The 19,795-nt window shown below is 45.7% G+C and overlaps 1 protein-coding gene across 1 annotated transcript; it reads right to left on the bottom strand.

The window, feature by feature from the left end:
- Nucleotides 1-988: 988 nt before the first annotated feature.
- On the bottom strand, nucleotides 989-18,429 carry SYT11 (synaptotagmin 11; the record flags this gene model as incomplete). The annotated part of the gene is made up of 4 exons (XM_079698480.1): nucleotides 989-1,299; nucleotides 2,802-2,922; nucleotides 11,740-12,557; nucleotides 18,396-18,429. The coding sequence occupies 4 exons, from the start codon at nucleotides 18,427-18,429 to the stop codon at nucleotides 989-991; spliced, it is 1,284 nt and encodes a 427-aa protein (XP_079554606.1).
- Nucleotides 18,430-19,795: the final 1,366 nt, after the last annotated feature.

The following is a 19,795-nucleotide window of genomic DNA, read 5'->3' as shown; positions in this document are numbered from 1 at the left end:
AGCATTTCTGGAAAAACAAAGGCCAGTTTAATCCTTCAAAACTCTGATGATTTCTAAACCATCAACCAACGAATGGCCGTCCTTCCAGACACAGTTACAAAGGGAGATGGCAGTCATCTCATTTTCCTTTCCTTGTCTTCATACCTACATTTGGGATCAGCTGGATGTATTCACTGGTACTATCCTGTAGCTGAATTTGAAGCCGCCAAAGCTCTTTTTAGACAAGTCATCTAGTTTTGTAAACCCAAATTCTACCAAAAAGTCTGATGTCTTCGTGTACTTGATCACAAATTAATCAAGGACTGCCTTTTACCCATTCATAGCAGGAGAGCTAATAACAAACATACCTCATTTCTCAAGTACTCTTTCTCCTGCAAACCCTGCCTTATCCATTCCACCTTTGTTTCTTGGCTTACTACAGACCTCTGGACCTTGCGCTCAGTCCAAGAGCAGAAATGTAAGAGGTAACAGGGAGAAAAGATGGGGATGATAAAAACATGAGGTTTTACAAGAGCAAAAGATTCTTCCACAGAGGTGGGGAGTGAAAATAACTCTCTAGAGAAGCCCAATAAAAAGAGGCCAATTTCAGGTAATCAGCAAATACAATTCGGCACAAAACACAATTTTCATGGATTAAAATCTGTACCTTGATGTTGGCAGTTAGGCTAATTTCTTCAGTTTGTATTAGACATGCAAGTATAAGGTTACATTTTTATATATAGACTTGTAGAGGTCTTTCCCTCTCGTTTTTTCCCCCATAAAAAAAAAGGGGGGGATTTCCTAGTGCCTTGCAAAGGAGAAAAATCATCATCGCTAAGAACTGATCTGCAGCTGTGGTCATGTGGGGTGTTCTTTGTGGGGTTTGTTTTGTAAGAAATTTTCTTCTACAGCTAAAATGAGGTTTTGAGTCCGCTTCTCTCTGTTTCTCTCTCTCCCCGCCACGTCCCTGCCCAGCCCGGCCCTGGGGTTAGAGGCAAGGAGAAGAGGATTAGTACTCGCTCAGACTGTGCCACTTGGCCACAGGCTTGCGGGGGCTCTCGCAGACCTCTCTCCAGTGTTCAGCACCGCTGACTGTGACACTGTGCGCCCCCAGGATCAGCCTCCCCACCACCTCATTCTTGGTGGTGCGATCGAAGTCGATGACAAGGAACTCGATGCTGATGTCGGGCAGGAGGTCAGTGGGGATGTCGTAGATGAAAGACTCATTGAAGACTGGGTTCAAAGTGCACTTCTTCACATGGGTTTTCTTCTTGGCAATGCGCTTTCTGCCGTAGTAGACGTTCACCTTGACATAAGGATCTGGGGCCCCCAAAGAGATCAGAAAAAGGGAGACAGGCCTATGACACAGTCCTCTCCTATACAATGGTGGCTTCTGGTTGGGGAGGAGGGGCTTCTGCTGTTCATCTCCTTGGTGTCCCATCCCCCACCCCGTGTGGTCTTTAGTGATTGCACACTAAGTGTACACTGACTGTGTACACGTCTGCCCACCTGGACAAGGGGCCAAGGAAACCAGGCAGGCATGGAACAGAACAGCCACCTCGAGTCAGGACCAAAGAAACCCCATGACACCAAGAAGCATTTTCAAGGGCACAGGGACTAACAAAGCCTGCAGGCTTTTTGCCTAGTCTCACCTGGAGCAAGGGCACAGCACCCAGCATGCATGCATAGCACTGAGGATACCTCGCCAAATGTAGAGACCCCATTTGCTTACCCAAAGCACCTTCCCAGCTACATTCATCAGGAAGAGAATGTAGACAGAGAGAGGAATGGGTGGACAATGAGAGGTGCCAGGGGTCCTGAAAGGTGGAGAGCGGGTGTCTGGGTCACAGGCAAGGGGCAGTGGTGGGCGGGGCGCAGACAGGTAGAAATAGGTTGAAGTACAAACATGAAAATATGCTCAACATCACAAATTATCAGAGAAATGCAAATCAAAACTACAATGAGATATCACCTCACACCGGTCAGAATGGCCATCATCACAAAATCTACAAACAATAAATGCTGGAAAGGTGTGGAGAAAAGCGAACCCTGTTGCACTGTTGGTAGGAATGTGAATTGATGCAGCCACTATGGAGAACAATATGGAGGTTCCTTGGAAAACTAAAAATAGAACTACCATGTGACCCAGCGGTCCCAACCCTGAGAGAACCATAATTCAAAGGGACACATGCACCCCACTGTTCATTGCAGCACTATTTACAATAGCCAGGACATGGAAACAGCCTATATGTCCATCAACAGGAATGGATGAAGAGGATGTGGTACGTATATACAATGGAATGTTAGCCATAAAAAGGAATGAAATTGGGTCATCTGTAGAGACGTGGATGGACCTAGAGACTGTCATGCAGAGTGGGGTGGGTCAGAAAGAGAAAAACAAATATTGTATATTAACGCATATATGTGGAATCTGAAAAAATTGGTATAGACACGTCTAGGTCTTATTTGCAAAGCAGAAATAGAGACACAGACATAGAGAACAGATGTATGGATACCAAGGGGGGAAGGGAGGGGGATGAATTGGGAGACTGGGATTGACATATATACACTATTGATACTATGTATAAAGTAGATAGTTAATGGGGGCCTGCTGTATAGCACAGGGAACTCTACTCGGTGCTCTGTGGTGACCTAAATGGGAAGGAAATCCAAAAAAAGAGGGGATATATGTATACATATAGCTGATTCACTTTGCTGTGTAGTAGAAACTAACACAACATTGTAAAGCAAATATACTCCAATAAAAAAAATGTAAAAAAAAAAAGAGAAAAAAGAAATAAGTTGAAGTAAATAGCTGCTACCTGAGAGACCGGTGATATCCATCTTCGGCAAGTGTCTGGCTTTGAGGACCACCACTGTCATTCTTTGTGCCACAGGCTGATATGAGAGAGACACCTGGAGCTCCCCTCTGCTAATGCACTTCTGGGGAGAAGAAAGAGCAGGTGAGAATCCCAGCAGAGGGAGCAGGCCACAGCACAGAAAGCATGTGGAGGAAAAAGGAAATGTTCTCATCATAATCCTGATACTAAATAAAATCATTTGCAGGGAGAGACAGCATAGCCTAGTATTTAGGAGCGCAGACTCTGAAGCCAGACAGGCCTGGATTCAAATCCTGCCTCTACTTCTCATCTGTCTGACCTGGGACAAGCTACTTCCACTTCCTCATCTGTAAAATGGAGATAAAAATAGTCCCAACTTCCCAGGATTAGTAAGAGGATTCGATAATTTAGAATTTGTAAAACACCACAGTGCCTGGCACACAGTGTATACCAGAGATGTGCATTCTCTCCTATTCTCTCATTCAGTTCTTTTTTTAAAATTTTTTTAAAAAAATAAATTTATTTATTTATTTTAATTTTTGGCTGTGTTGGGTCTTTGCTGCTGTGCACAGGCTTTCTCTAGTTGCAGCGAGCGGGGGCTACTCTTCATTACGGTGTGCGGGCTTCTCATTGTGGTGGCTTCTCTTGTGGCAGAGCACGGGCTCTAGGTGCGCAGGCTTCAGTAGTTGTGGCACACGGGCTCAGTAGTTGTGGCACGTGGGCTCTAGAGCACAGGCTCAGTAGTTGTGGTGCACGGGCTCTAGAACGCAGGCTCAGTAGTTGTGGCACACGGGCTTAGTTGCTCCATGGCATGTGGGATCTTCCCGGACCAGGGATAGAACCCATGTCCCCTGCACTGGCAGGTGGATTCTTAACCACTGCACCTCCATGGAAGTTCCTCATACGGTTCTTGCCATAAAAAATGTTTTGAAGACTGTATAGTGGGAGACAGGAAACTTGAGTTTGAGTAACTTGGCCAATTACTCACCAGCTGGCCCTGGGCAAGTCCCTGAACTTTCTGAAGCCTGTGCCTCCATTTCACAAGGTGAATATCCACACCTGCTCTCCACCTGCCCCAGTGTATGACCTTCAGAGTGTCTTCTCCAGCCACCTCGGATGCCCACAACTTTGTTTCCCCACTTTGAAATTTTATGCTAGGTTCTATTTTGAGCTTGAAAAAAAAAAAACCTCTAGTCCTCCAAGAACATTTTAAATAATATTTGGAGGACTTCCCTGGTGGCACAGTGGTTAAGAATCTGCCCGCAATGTAGGGGACACGGGTTCAATCCCTGGTCTGGGAAGATCCCACATGCCACGGAGCAATTAAGCCCGTGTGCCACAACTACTGAGCCTGCGCTCTAGAGCCCGTGAGCCACAACTACTGAGCCCACGTGTCACAATTATTGAAGCTCACGCGCCTAGAGCCCGTGCTCTGCCACAAGGGAAGCCACCGCAATGAGAAGCCTGCACGCTGCAACGAAGAGTAGCCCCCCTCGCTGCAACTAGAGAAAGCCCGCGCGCAGCAATGAAGACCCAACGCAGCCAAAAACAAATAAATAAATTTAAATATATATTAAAAAAAAATTTGGATACTAATTACATGCCAGGTGCCAGGGATTCAGAACTGATAGGACTCAGTTCTTGCTCCCAAGGAGCTTATCACACACTAGAAGAGACAGAGATGTAAACAAACATGTTTACTTGTCAGAAAAGTGAGAAGCCTGGAAATTCCCTGGCGGTCCAGTGGGTAGGTCTGCACTCTCACTGCTGAGGGCCTGGGTTCAGTCCCTGGTCAGGGAACTAACATCCTACAAGCCATATGGCGCAGCCAAAAATAAAAATCCTCAGTGCTGCTGAGAGATTCAGGTGGAGGCTTTGCCAGCTGACGTCTGGGCTGGGTTGATGGTGGGTGAGTAAGAGACACAGGCAATGGGCAGAGAGAAGATCCCGTGGGTCAGGGCGGCAGAATGGCCGGTACAAAGTCTTTGGGTGCTGAAAGGGTAGGCTGTGTTCAGAGAATGCTGAGAGGCGAGAGTGTGCCTGATGTTGGGGTGCTGGCAGGAGGGACGGGCCAGGAACCCAGAGAGGTGGGTCAGGCGAAGGTGAAGGGCAGTGGGGGTGAGCTAACCAAACAGCAGAGCCAGCCGCGGCACCCAGGCAAGAGGAGGTCTGTAGGCATAGGTGCGACAGTTATTGTTGTTGTTAGTATATTAATAATAATACTATTCGAGTGAAAGCTGGAGAAGGAACTAAAGTAGAGAAAGACCAAAGTCAGAAAGCTCAGTTAAGAGGCTGCTGCAACAGGCTAGGGAAGAAATGATGAGGCCTGGAACCAGGGCTGTGGCAGAAGAGATGGACCTGGGGTAGGATATGTCTCAGGAAGAATTGTCAGTATTTTCTGGGTTGGGGCAGCTAATTGGATGAAAAAATAGGGGCGAGGGAAGAGATGGAGGACTATTTCTTGTGTTTCTAGCTTAGGAAGTAGGGATGAGGCTGGGATAAAGAAAACAAAAGGAGGTGGGATAGGAGGACTTTAGGACATAATAAGTTAAATTTGAGACAAAAAAAAAATTTCGAGACCAAATCATTCCTCCACTATCAAATCCTATTCCTTGTATTCTTCATAGCCCCAAAGGAATGCCACCTACTTGAGGAATTCTTAGATTGAGCAAAAATAGACCAAACTGACCACCAGCCTTACATACGCCACATACACACCAAAATGACTTGCTGTGCACTCACTAAGTGCCAGACACTCTGCTAGCAGCTAGGGCTGAAATGATGCACAAAGAAGACCCCTATCCTCCAGAAGCTCATGGGCTAGTGCACTACCTGCTCAGGTGTGGCTGGTGCAGTAAAGAATAACATCAGTAAATAAGTTAATTAGCTCATCAGTGAAAAACAAGCGAAAAACCCTAATAGTTGATGCTTTGATTATGTCTTAAGTCACCTCGAGGAATGAACTGTGATAATATTTCCATTTGGCTTAAAAAAGTTCTTGAGGCTATATTTCATACCAGGAGCATAAGGAAATGTCTCTCGTAGGGTACTGAATGTGACTGAACTTTAAACTTAGCGATTAGCTTTTGAAATTGAAGTACAAAAGAAAATAGACTTTAAAAAAGATGTTCGGGCTTCCCTGGTGGCGCAGTGGTTGGGAGTCCGCCTGCCGGTGCAGGGGACACGGGTTCGTGCCCCGGTCTGGGAAAATCCCACATGCCACGGAGCGGCTGGGCCCGTGAGCCATGGCCGCTGACCGTGCGCGTCTGGAGCCTGTGCTCCGCAACGGGAGAGGCCACGGCAGTGAGAGGCCCGCATACCACAAAAAAAAAAAAAAAAAAAAAAAAAAAGATGTTCATGGTATTCTCTGCTAGATTGAAGCCCCACATCTTTTCCTTACCCCTAACATATAGCCAGCTCTTGATTCATCCACAGGAAGTACCCTCAGCCAGTGTAAAATCACAGGCTGGTTTCCCTTGCCAGCCAGTATACTTCTGGGCTGCTTCCTTTTGACGAGTCAGAATGCAATCAGAGAAGGTAAACTCATTTTTACTATCAGCCACAGCCAAATGTCATCAGGAGAGTAAACCCTCATGGAAAAGAAAATTAAATGTCTTCTAAAACATTCAGAACTGGCCTGCCCAATACAGTAGCCGCTAGCTACATGTGTCTATTTAAATTTTAATTCATTAAAATGAAATAAAATTAAAATTTTAGTTTCTCAATCATGCTGGCCATATTTCAATTGCTCAGTATCCACATGTGGCCAGTGGCTACCATACTGGACAGTGCAGATATGGAACATTTCCACCATCATAGCATCCAGCGGATAGTGCTGATCTAGAAAGAACTTCTGGATTATTTGGGCCACTGCTCCCCTCCATTTCCATGAATAATGAAATGTTAATGAGTTTTGATATCTATCTCTGGGACCATCCTTGAATATTGGTATCTAAATATTAAATATGCAATCTTGGGGACTTCCCTGGTGCTCCAGTGGGTAGGACTCCGTGCTCCCAGTGCAGGGGGCCAGGGTTCAATCCCTGGTCGGGGACTACACCCCACATACATGCCACAACTAAAAGCCTGCATGCTGCACCTAAAAGATACTGCGTGCCCCAAGTAAGACCCTGTACAGCCAAAATACATAAATAAAATATTAAAAAAAAAAAAAAAAGAGTTTTGGGCTTCCCTGGTGGCGCAGTGGTTGAGAGTCCGCCTGTCGATGCAGGAGACAGGGGTTCGTGCCCCGGTCCGGGGAGATCCCACATGCCGCAGAGCGGCTGGGCCCGTGAGCCATGGCCGCTGAGCCTGTGCGTCCGGAGCCTGTGCTCCGCAACGGGAGAGGCCACAGCGGTGAGAGGCCCGCGTACCGGGAAAAAAAAAAAAGTTTTATTTGCAAAAATAACATTGATTACAAGATTATACTTAGGTTTTCTGGTTATTTATTTAAAACTCTGTTTAAAAAAAAAAAACTGTTTCCTAAATCATCCACTGTAGCAAAATCATCCTAATTTAAATCCCGTGCCCCTTCCTTAGTTCGTTGGGAAGGTGGACAATTTCTGGTTACCTTCACAATAATTTCCTCCCCTAACATCACTCCTCAGACAACTGTTCTCCATCTGATTCCCACCCCCCCTTCATCTTTGGCCATTTTACATGGGCAGAACGCCCATCCCCATTCAGCTGCCCCTTTGTGATGCCCAAGTCTGCAGCCACAACACCACCTGAATGCCATTCCAGTCTGCATTGAAGGCCGGAGTTTCGTCTCCCCCTCCCCCCTCCCCTTCTCTTTCCACCCAATTCCCATTCCAAGCGGCATTGTCAATGACTCTTTGTCAAGGGCTCTTTGTCAAGGGCTGGGAGCGGACTCTGTTTCCCAGCCCCTTGGCCTAGTGAGGTAAAGACCCTGTTGGGGGGCAGGCAAGCAGAAAGACAAGGGGGAGAAAGGGTTTTATCCATGGCTGACAGAGCTGGGAGGCTTTGCTCTCAGAGAGCGGGATCCTTTCTCACTCCGTGGAAAAGAGGAACAAGAGCAGGGGTCCTAAAGAAGACGTTCAGCTGAAGGAAATACTTAGGCGAGGGATAAGTCTATTTCTTATACTTAGCAGGGCCCCGCCCACAGTGATTTTTCTAGCCACAGCATCTTTGCAAAGAGGAGGACTCATGCGTGCTCAATAAACCTTCACTGGGGCTAGAAGTTCTCAGGGCTACCTCCACATAAATCACAGTCATGAGAAAACAAAAGAAACAAAAACCTCAACATTCAATCACATCCCTCCTTGTCTTCTCCCCAATACACAAATATAGCATCTTTCTTTTTTGTGTATGTGGTTTTATTTATTGACTTATTTTACATAGCAATTTTCTTTATTGTTCCTGGATAACTGACATTCCTTTTTCTTTCTCTCTTTTCTGTCCCTTTTGACTAGACTGGATGAACTCCATGGTCTCTTGTAAATCTGAGATTCTAAGAATCCTATCATTCCCATGACCATTGTCCCAGGTCACGAACACCAATCTGGTAGTAGAAAGACAGGAAATGGTTTGGGAAACAATGACCTGAAGAAATTAGGAGTCTAAAAACTCTCTATTATCCACCTTGTAAATCACCTCTTTCCCACTGTCTCTTCTTTAACCCCAGCCCTCGCTGAACCACCTCCCTTCTCCTTGTGGGGGATGTATTATGGGAATGTAAATTCACTTTTATTTCTATCTGAATAAAATACTAGGAAAAAAAAAAAAGCTGCCACTAAAAAAAAAAATTCCAGTTCCAAAGTCCAACTCAGAGAGTTTTGGGCATTATAGAGTTTATACTGTGAACTTCTTTCATTAATAATTGAGTGTTAATTTTTAATGCTTCTTATATCTTTCTGTATATTCCTAAGAGCTGAGTACTCTCGCAGAGTCACTCCATTAGCCTTCGTGATCCAGCCTAGAGGGAGACTGAGGCCCAGAGTAGGTAACTGCTTGCCCAGAATTAGTCAGTGAAATGGACAGAATCAGAAATCATGACCAGTCCAGGGCTTCTTCAACTGGACTGCACTGTAATAACGGAAAGGACAAGAGCTGAATTTTCTGCTAAAGGTCAGGAAATGCAGTTAGGGGTGGGTGGTTGTCTAGAGAAATGCAGTTCTCACCAGTCTCCGCCCAGGAGCATTTGGCTCCATTATTATAAGGGGGTACCTTACCCAGACCAGAAAGAGCTCTTTACAGACAGTGTGGAATAGTCCAAAGCAGCTCTAACTGATGAGCCATGGGGAGATCCAGAAAGGGCAGATTCTTGGCTACAGTAGGGAGGGTTTAGGGTAGACATTTGGAGGCTGTACTGCTAGGGAATCAGGGGGACTGATTGACTAGACTGAGTGACTAGAGAGATGACAGCCACGACCCAGGATGGAACACAGCTCTGCCCACTGACACTGGTTGGGGAAAACAGGCTTAGGACACCTGGGAGGCTGCAAGGCTCTGGGGTGGTGCTGCAGGGGCTCTGGGTGTCCTGTCTGGAGCCTCTTCCAGGGGATGTGTTGCTCAGGATCCCAGCCCTGGCTTATCCCTCCTGAAGGGTGTTAATAAAGTGGAGAGAAGCCTGGCTCTCCCCAAGAGCCCCTGGCAGTTTAGCAAATGCCATTGTCTGTGCTCCCTGCCCAGTGTCCTGGATTTGAGGCTGTTTTGTTCCCAGCCGAAATCAGTTCCTTTCCTTGCCAGTGTCTTCTCAGCTGCAGCTTGGTACAGAGCCATCCTCCACAGTCAGCCGTGGGCTGCGACTGCATGAGCTGTCTGAAGGAGTCCAGCTAGTTGGTGGATTTACCAGGCTGGTGCTCCAGGGAAGGCTGTGCTGGGAAAGAACCACCCTGCGAGGAGAGCTCGACGAAGGCAGGGAGTGGAGCACTGGAGCTGCTCTAAAGGGGAGTCAGGGATCAGGGGAGCGGCTTGGCAGAATCTGGAGGAAAAGAAATGGAAGGAGAGGGGAAGGGACGCAGGGAGATGAGACAGGTCACTACTGCAGCTTCTGTCCAGGCCTTCTGACTCCAACCTCAGAGGATACAAGAACTCTTGCTGTCTTGGACTCGGGGATGTCTCATTGTATCCTGGCAACAGACCAGTGTTTATGCCCTGACCAAATGCCTCTAATGGTCTTTGAAATGTTTGGACTCCCCCGGCCCCTGTGAGGTAGAGCTGAGTGGACCATGTGGTAACAGTGGTTCTCTGGGCAATAGCATGGCTGGGCTGGCTGCAGTGGGACAGGCGCCTACACAGCAGAGGGGGTAAGAACACACGTCCAGGGGGAGCCACTTCCTGCCTCCCCTCCCCTCCCCAGCCTGGCACTGCACAGTGCCCTTCAGCAGTGGCCAAACCTTGTTCTTGGGAGCACACTCAGCCCTACTGGCCTGGAAGCCTCCTTCCAGTCCTGAGCCTCCTGCCTCCCCACTGAGTCTGGCGTGGGATGGCAGCTGAAGAAGGCAGTAAGAGACCAGTAAGGCATTTACAGGCAGAGTTCTTTCTGGGAAAAGTGCAGTTGATTTTAGTGGCCCTGATATCCTTTCTGAAACGTCTATCCTCTTCTCCACTGATCCAGGTCTCCCTTGTCTTCCTTCACTTTGTCAAAACAAAATATAAATACCTACAAGTCATATATCTCTCCCAGGGATCAAACTTTATTAATAATAGAAATAATAATAGTAATAATAATCATGGTTCCCATTTATTGAAGGTTTACTATGGGCTAGGGATTATGTGAATTCATCATCTTAATTCCTGTAAGAAACTGAGACTTAGAGAATTTAAGCAGCTTGCCCAAGGTCACTTAATGGGTGAGATTTAGATTCAAACTCAGGTCTGACTTCAAAGTCCTTGCTATTAACTCCTTATGGTAAATCCTGAAAAAGGAATGAAACTCTAAGTGTAAAATTTCAACAACTTCTTTCATAGCACCTACCCTACTCACTATGTGATAATTGCCAAGATTTTTTTGTATTTCTCCTCCACTAAAGTAAAAGCTCCATAAGGGCAATGGTATGCCAGGTATATTATCTCATTGGATCCTCATAACCCATAAGGAAGACAATATTATCAGCTCCATTTTACAGATGGGGAAATAGAAGCTTAGAAGAGTTAAGTAACTTACCCACATCACACAGCTGGAAAGTGGTGAGCTGGAAGGTGAAGCCAGGCAGTCTGAATCAAGAGAACTCGTGCTGAACCGCAGAGCTACACTGCCTCCCAGATTGAGGAGGAAATGAACTAGTGGGGCTGGGGGTTACAGTTCTTGCATCCCTGAAATAACTCAAGAGCCAATGCTGGCCCAGTGGAGAGGAGGCAGGATGGAGGGCTCTCATCCCCCTTCTAATGCAAATAAGGAGGAGAGGAGAAACGGGGAAAGGAGTATCTGTGGCAAAGGTTTGGGCCTGGGTAAGGGGCCCAAAGGGTGAAGCAGTTAAGTTTCATTTATAAAATGGTTAAAAGTCATACAGATGATACTACTTACATCTCTAAATTTGGGTTGGGAAAGGGAAGCTGAAGGGAAAATTACTGATTTCACAGCTTCTCAGCTGTGAGAAATAAGTTCACTTGAGGAAGATCACACATTTTGGATTAGAAGTTAGCCCCCTTATCCCTGAAGTGATGGGTCTGTGACTGGTGAGTCAGCCTGCTCCAAGCAAGCTGGATGCAGCATCAGGATGCCAACCGCTAAGTGAAATTTCAGAAGCTACCTGCCCTTCTCTCCTCGTGAAGTTGCTTCTTGGAGGAGACCTAACCTGCCAGGTTCTCTGTCTTACTTTGACCACTGCTTATCCTTGACAGCCAAGAGCTTCCTTTCTACAGCCCCTCTTTGCCATCCATCTCATCCCTCCCCTCCCACTTGTCCCCTTCTCTCCCCCAACCTACCATCCCTCCCCAACACACTCTTCCTCCTCACCTGGATGTTCCTTTTGATGATGTCCCTGGTCAGCTGTACCTTGCCTGTGCTGGGGTCTACTCCAGCCAACGGCACCATGACCTCCCCAATGACGTCATCCCGGGAGAAGCGGTCAAAGCTGAGGACGAGGAAGTGCAGTACCAGGTCCTGAAGCTGGCTGTATGGGATGCCATAGAAGGTGAAGGTCTCGTCAAACACAGGGTCCAGGGTCTTCCGCAGCACTCTGGTCTTCACCCGATGCCGCTTGTCAGGAAGGATGGTCATTTTGATGTAGGGGTCAGAGCCCTGGGTTTGGTCATCCATCACTGGCAGCCCATGAGCCTCCTGGATTGTCACCACCAGGGCTTTTTTTGGGAAGTTATAGTCCACTGAGAAGGTGAGGGATCCTAGCATGACATCCTCCTCTGGAGATGATGGAGAAGTGGTTTTGCTCTCCCCGGGGGTCAGGTTCGCAATGGGGCTCCTCAGTTCTTCCCCATAGTCCACTTTGATGGGTAATTGGTCTATACAAGATCCAGAGCTAGGACCCTTGTCTTGGCCCAGCAGGCCAGCCTCTGCTGCGTCCACCAACAGGTTCCCGCGTCCACCTTCCCTCGCATGGCCATCTTTGTCTCTCCGCACTTTGATGATTTTCTTCTTGTTGCTTAGGGTCTCTGGGTATATGCTGATGCCTTTGAGCATATGAATAAACTTGTATGGTGGGTTCTTGTGCTTCTTCTCTGCCTGCTGGTGGCAGCATGTCCAGACAAAGACGGTCACTGAGACACATACCACCAGCACAGAGGCCCCGATGAGGCCAGCGACCACTGGTGACACATCTGAAGGTGTAGACCAGAGACGTGTCAAGGCAGGTGGACCTCAACCCCTGCCCAGAGAACCCTTGCTTAGTGCTTCTGGCTGGAGCCAAGCTAATCTGTAACCTAGCCTCCAAAGCAAAACTTGCTCATCTGGGCTTATGAACTTCTCCCCTCTCTTGGAGATTCCCTCACCCATCCTCTCCAACCAATCCATGGCTCTTCCTTTCCACCAAACATGGATGAAATACTTATCTTCTCTAGAAAGCCTCCCCTGAAGTGCCCCACCTGACGGCCTGTTCTTTTCTTGGCCTTCCCTCAGCACTTATGGTTTGCTCATATTGATTTGTGTTTCACATAAAGCCACCCTATAGGTCGGCTATAGGTCGACTAAGGTGTTATAGGTCACCTTTTTACATGAGAACCCATTCACCTCAACTGTTACACAAGGGTATGAACTGTGTCTGGTTTCAGGAGGATATTCCACAGCATCCAGCACAGGGTTTGCAACAGTGGGCTTGTGTGGACTGACTGACTGACAGGTAGGGTAGAAGGATGTGGGGTTGATTTTGGATGGTTTTGGTAGGGTGCCCAAGGGTGATAAAAGTAGGTGGGTGGTAAGAAGTAGAAGAACTCTGCGTCTAAGTACTTGAAATATGTTTCAAATTTCAGCTCCCAGGTATTTAACATACTTGTATTTTAAGATAAAATAATGAAATAAAATAAAATAAATAAAATAAATAAAATTAAAATACTTGTGTTTTAAGATAAAATAATAAAATCTTTTAGTATGAAATGCAAGTATTTTAAATAGGGAGAAATAGGGGCTGTGGAAAATGTCAGACCTTGTCACCTTCTTAGTAAGGTTTTCCCTGACCACCCTATTTAAAAGTGTAAACTTTTCCACCCCTGAGATCCACACTTCCTGGCCCTGCTTAATTTTCTCTACATGTCTTGTCATGCTTCTCTCTCTCTCACACACACATACACATACACACACAAACATACACAGGCACACACATACACATAAGAATATATATAGACACACACATATAATTTTACTATTTATTGTCTGTCTTCACCTAGAATGTAAGTTTCATAAGGACAAGGATTTTGTCTGTTTAGCTCATCTCTGTATCCCCAGCACTAAAAACACCTAACGGGTACTTAATATATATTTGTTAAGTAAACAAATAACTAAACAGAAACAGATTTTTTTCCTTCCCCTCCTCTAGTCTTGTCTTTTCCTGCACAAATCGGGCCCCTGACTTAGATAATTAGGTTTGGGGATTTCCTCCCCCTTAAGTTCATTGAAGCCAAATTGGGTTTAGGCCTTAAAGATCTAGATAAGGCCTATAGTTATCCATACTACTCATTAGGGTAAGTCTTGGATAGGGCAGGGGAAATAAGGAAATAAATGTGATTCTAGCATATTCCAGATATGTAAGATGATATCCCGTTTACCCTGCTTTATTTTTCTTCATAGCACTTATTACCCCTGACATATATTTGTCTGTTTTCCCTCACTAGGTAAGTGTAACAAGAATAGTGACTGTTTTGTTCACTGCTATATTCCCAGGTCCTAGAACCATGTGGCACATAGTAAGTGTTCAGTGAACAAATGAATTAGTCAATTCAAAACAGCTTCCACTTTAGGAGTTTGGGATTAGCAGATACAAACTACTATATGTAAAAGAGATAAACAACAAGATTCTACTATATAGCACAGGAAACTATATTCAATATCCTGTAATAAACCATAATGGAAAAGAATATTATTTTATATAGAAAATATATACTCGAATCACTATTCTGTACATCAGAACCTAACACAATATTGTAAATCAACTATACCTCAATAAAAAATAAAAAACAGCTTCCACAGATTGGAAAAACAGGATGAGGTCAATATTATTACACATAACAGGTATAAATGTAAAATTCTATTTGCCCTTCAAAACCTATCAATAGGCAATGGGAGACCTTACTTGATGAGTGTGAGTAAAAATAACTTAGTAGTTTAGGTGACAAAAAGCTTGGAGTATAATTAGGCTGATGCTAACTTACATTATCAGTGCAATGTCCAGATCACAGGAGGGGTAGTATAATTTCATCTGCACTGGTCACGACACATATGGAGTATTCTATCTAGTACTGACAAGAATAAAAATTGCTATTTTTTGTGTACCTTTATGATATCCCTGCCAGGCATCATGTTAGAGATTTTTCTCTCCAAAATAAATAACTCATTGAATAGGTACCATTAATATCCCCACTTTACAACTGAGGAAGCTGGGGACTCAGATCTACACTAGGCCACATAGTAGCAAATGGCAGTGATGGGATTTAAACCCTGGTCTATCTGACACCAGAATGTCTCTACATTATGGATAAGCAGGATAGTAGAGGGCCTGGAAACCATATCAAGTGAGGAGAAATTGAAGGAACTGGAGCTGAGGGGTCTGGGAATAATAACTTTCTTCAATTATTTAAGGCATTTTGCTGATAGAAGGTCTGATGTGATTTTACTTTGGAGGGCAGGTCTAACATCAGCGCGTACAGGCTACAGGAAGACAGATTTTGACTCAATGAAAAGAATCAAATTATTGGTAGAACTGTCTCTCAGTGGCCCAGATGGCTTCAGGAGGCAGTGAATCTCCATTTGAAAACTTTCAGAGATTGGATCACCTTGGTCAGGCATATTCTAAAAAAGATTTCTTTAATGAGGATTGGAATAAATGTCTCTGAAATTCTTTCTACCTCAAACATTCCATGGTTCTATGAAAGTTGGGACCAGGTAAGAAAAGCAGTTACATTTTGAAATATTAATATAGATTAGGAGTAAAGCCATTTAACAAAGTAAACCAAGGTGACTGTGTCCATGGCCATACTGAATAATAACAGCATTTATTTTCAGAGTATCAAGTGAAATAAAAGCTGTTAGGGAGAGGTTTCACAAAATGGGAGTAGCCTTAGCTGTAAGCACCTTGAGAGTGGGCAGAAACAACACCCTGTTCATCTTTGAATCCCTGAGTCTCTTGCATCTAACAGGAGCTCAGTAAATATTTGCTTGAACAATTGATTGGGTTCAATTGTCAATCAGAATAGGCACAATTTGAAAAAGTGGCTCTCCATTCACCCATGAGGGACTTCCTGAAAATTGCTTGCTACCGATTAGTAAAACTGAATATTGATTGTCTCTATGAGAAGAGAAAAGCAGGGAACTACCAAGACAAGTATATTTTTGAGAATGATTTGAAAGGGAGTCTAAAGGCCTGGGATGGGAGACATCTGAGTGATCCTTTTGGCTCTACCATAGATTTACTCTGTGATCTTGAGAGATCCCCACTGCTGCTTACAGTGCCTCAACTTTTATTGCTAGAAAATAGAGGTGGAGCAGGTAAAAGAGAAGAAGGATTCTCATCTTTCAGGAGGATAGAGAAGGAAAAAAAGAGAAATGGATGAATCCACTTGTGAATTACCTGGGCTATCTCCTCCACCTTGTTTCCCACTTTTGTCCTACTTTCTTCTTCATTTTAGTATTTGTTAACCCCTGACTCTCTCCCCCCACCCCCAAGGCAGGGAACTAGAAAAATCAGAGATATTGTCTAGCTTTAGTCAAAAGCTTGGTGGGAAAAGGAAGTTGGAACTAAAAGCTGAAGTGAGTGTTTTCAAATAGTAGTAAATTGCAGTGACCCATGCTGCTTGCTCCTTTTGTCCTCCAAGGTCATGGATAATTGAGTGTTGGCTTGGTGAATCTCTCAAGGGCTAGGGAGTTTGAAATGAAGTGCTCTATGAGATGTGAAAAAGTCAGAAGTGGCAGTTCTCTGTAGAGGAGATCCTCTGTGTGGATTTAAAGATCTGCGAGACACATCTGGGCTTTGTCCAATTGTCTCAGTCTCTGACCAGCCCTGCTTATTGACACTTCCTTTGCTAAAATAGGTTTTCCCTGTCAAGTAGGCCAGCATGACACAGTAAAATGAGAATGAACTTTGGCATCAACTGGAAATTGGTTTAAATCCTAGCACTACCCTAACTAGTTTGTTTTACTTTAGCCAAGTTATTTTATCTCCCTTAGCCTCAGTTTCCTCATCTAGCAGATATATATAATAATGAATACACTTGAGGATATTTGTAAGGATTAAATAAAATGTAGTATGTAAGGGCCTGATAATTTCTTTTTCCACTAACATTCTCTCTAAGTGAGATCAGTGTATTATGCTCTACAGCATCTAATTTTCCAAGGACTCTGGAACTGCAATTAAAAGAAAAGAATATGTTGGAAAGAAGGCATAAGAAGAAAATGAAAGAGCAAGAAGAAAAATCATGAGGTGCTCATGTGATGACAAAAGGGACATCTATTTTGGAAATTTAGGGCTCAAAGAATAAAAATGCAGAAGGTGAAGTGGAAGAAAGAAATATAATCAAGATTTAGCCTTAGGGAATCAGTGCAAACAAGTAGTAAATGGGTGTGATTTGTTGTCCGTATACTTTCTCTGATCTGATGTCTTCTTCCTGGCACTGAGGGGATAGAGCACACTGGGTTCTGTTCATTTCCATAAACCTTTTATTTGGGAGCGAGAAAAGCCATTTCCTAGTTGGATTGTGGCCCCACCCTAAACACTGGAGTCTGGATGCTCAAACCTTCTGGATTGTCTGAGGGATAGAATCTCTTAAGGGAAAAGGAGGAACCCTAGGCTGACAGCAACTCTCACTGGCTTCTCCCATACAAACTGGGATAGAACTGAGGGAGAAACAGGGCAATTCTTTTTTATTTTGGGGCCAGGAAAGCATAGCACAGGAAGTTTGCTACCCTAGCACATTTTGGAGGAATCCCCCAGAGGAAAAACTTGCTTCTCGAGCTTTTCTTTCCCATCTGCTTCCCTATTTTCTACCCCACTCTGCTCCAGGGAGTGTAACTGATCTTGGAGCCCGTAGGGTTGGGTCGGGGACCAGCAGCTCCGAGATGACGTAATGCTTTCTCTGGTACACAAAGCGGCCTCCCCGGGCTCGGCCTTTTTCGCCCCTCCCCCTCCGGCCTCGATCGGGCCCCCGCCAGCACCAGCGCGGGTGAGTCCCCCTTTTTGAAAAGCCAGCCTAGGGAAACAGGGAACAAAGGCCTGGGAAGAAGAGCCTAGGCGCTGCTAGGAGGCCCAGAAATAGACATCACGTCATCCCCCAGCCCAGCAGCGCCAAGCGCCATTTGGTAGCTACGGACGGATCCCATCATTACGATGCAGAATAGAAATTGCAGGGCTCACGTTTCCTCCTAGCCCCAGCATCCAGCTGACCGGCTTAAGGAGTGGCTTCCTTTTTGCTCCCCACCCCCGCACCCCTCTTTCCCCAGAGGCCACCGCCTCCCCTGGCTGCCAGCCACACAGCCCACAGTCCCCAAGCTGCCATCTTGATGCCCCATCTCCCTTGCCACCTCCCTCCCCCGCAGGCCTGAAGAGTGGGAGGGGGAGGAAGGGGCACCGCCCTGCGTGCCCCAAGGGGGAGGGCTCGGCCTACCTCACCTCTCCTCCCCCAGAAGGAGGGGTTCACATCCTCCTCAAGCTCTCTGCTTCTCACCTCCAGCAGTGCTGACAGCGCACCATACAAGGTTTTAGCATCCTGGGCCTCCCCACCCTCGGTGTGGCTCTGGCCTTCACAGCCCGTACAGTCCATAGCTTAAGTTCGGGTGTACACTGCCTGCTACCCACCACCGTAGGCCCGATTCTACCCACCACCACAGGCCTGATTCTAGAGGGGCTGGCACTTGAAGGCCCTGGTCTGGGCTTCACGCTCTGCCCAGTTACTGGGCTCCCTTGGCTTTGCAATGGTTTCGCCTACCCCAGGCTTAGTTTGCCAGATTCTACTTACCAAAGCTAGGTCGGATATTGGTGATCTCAGCCATGTCGTAATCAGAGGCTATTGCTATAAATGCTTTTGCAATGGTCAGACAACCCTGGGACCTCCGGTCAGTACGGAGGCCGCCGCTGCAGAGCGCTAGGTCAGGAGAAGGGGAAGGTATCTGGCGGACGCCTCCTGCAACTGGTCTCTGGTTGCCAGCTGCGGTCGCCTCTTAAGATGCTCCAGGGATGCTCTGAGCTAAGGAAGCAGGTGCAGCCAGACTGGTCCTGATGCGAGGTAGGCCCCGCCTTCCTCCGAACGGCCGTCGGCAGAAGACTCCGCCTCTGTCCGAAAAGTTCCGGAAGGCAAGCCCCGCCCTTTTCCGGAAGATCTCTGGGAGGGCACCCCTCCCATCGCCAAGATTTCCAGAGAATGAGACCCCGCCTACTGATGGGCCGTGGGTCTGTAAGGCGAAAACCCCGAGGCCTAAGGACAAGTGTAGGTACTTTATCGTATGAGATCCCCTAGATCTTGTGATTCCGGTTCCCTGGGCTTAATATAGCAGCAGAATGTTCTGGCAGGATTTTGGAAAAATAAAATTCTATATTGCCTGCATTTCAGTATTCGTTGCCTTTATTGTTAGGCGTTTCTGAGACCACTAAAGATTATTATGGAAACTTTCTTAAACTTCAGAAGCTCTGATTAAAGACCAAACCTGGTGTTGGTTTCACAACTCTGAAAATTTACTGAAAATAATTTAATTGTATAAGTAAAACGGATGGATTCTGTGATGTGTAAATTGAAGCTGTTTTTAAAAAAGACTAAAAAAGAGTGCTAAAGTTAATCAGTGTTGGATATTTCTCTTCCAAAAGCTTCAAGTGCTTAGAACTGCTTAGGGAAGTGAGTGAGTGAGAGAGAGAGAGAGAGAGAGAGAGCGAGCCAGCGAGCAAACCAACAAATCTGTGTATTCTGTAGTTTCAAAAGCAGGACACAAGTGAAACTCCAAGCTTCTAGAGATTTCCTTGACATTTGGAAGAGTTAGAATGATTCACGTAAGAGTCAGACTACTGGCGGTTATCTCCATGATGACATCAAGCTCATCATTTTTGGCTGTGGATACTTTCATCCTGTCGGATTCTGTTTACAGACAGAATCAGGTCAAATAAATTATTTAAATGCATAAATATTTGTTGATGGTTCACCTGTAAAGTGAGAAAGTTGAATGTATTTTTTCAGCTTTGACGCTCTGTCCTTGTAGAAGAGAGGAAAGAACAGTTCTAGGAGTTACTCATTCATTCAAAACACATGTATTGAATTTATTGGACATCGACTATGCCCCAGGCACCTTCCTGGACACTGGATTAATGCATTAGAAGCTGGAGTCAGGATACCTGATTCCTTCTGATAGCTGTGTATCTTTGTGAAATCAC

The sequence above is a fragment of the Hyperoodon ampullatus genome (assembly GCF_949752795.1).
Source record: "Hyperoodon ampullatus genome assembly, chromosome: 2".
Lineage (NCBI taxonomy): Eukaryota > Metazoa > Chordata > Mammalia > Artiodactyla > Ziphiidae > Hyperoodon > Hyperoodon ampullatus.
This window is presented reverse-complemented; position numbering and strand designations above follow the sequence as displayed.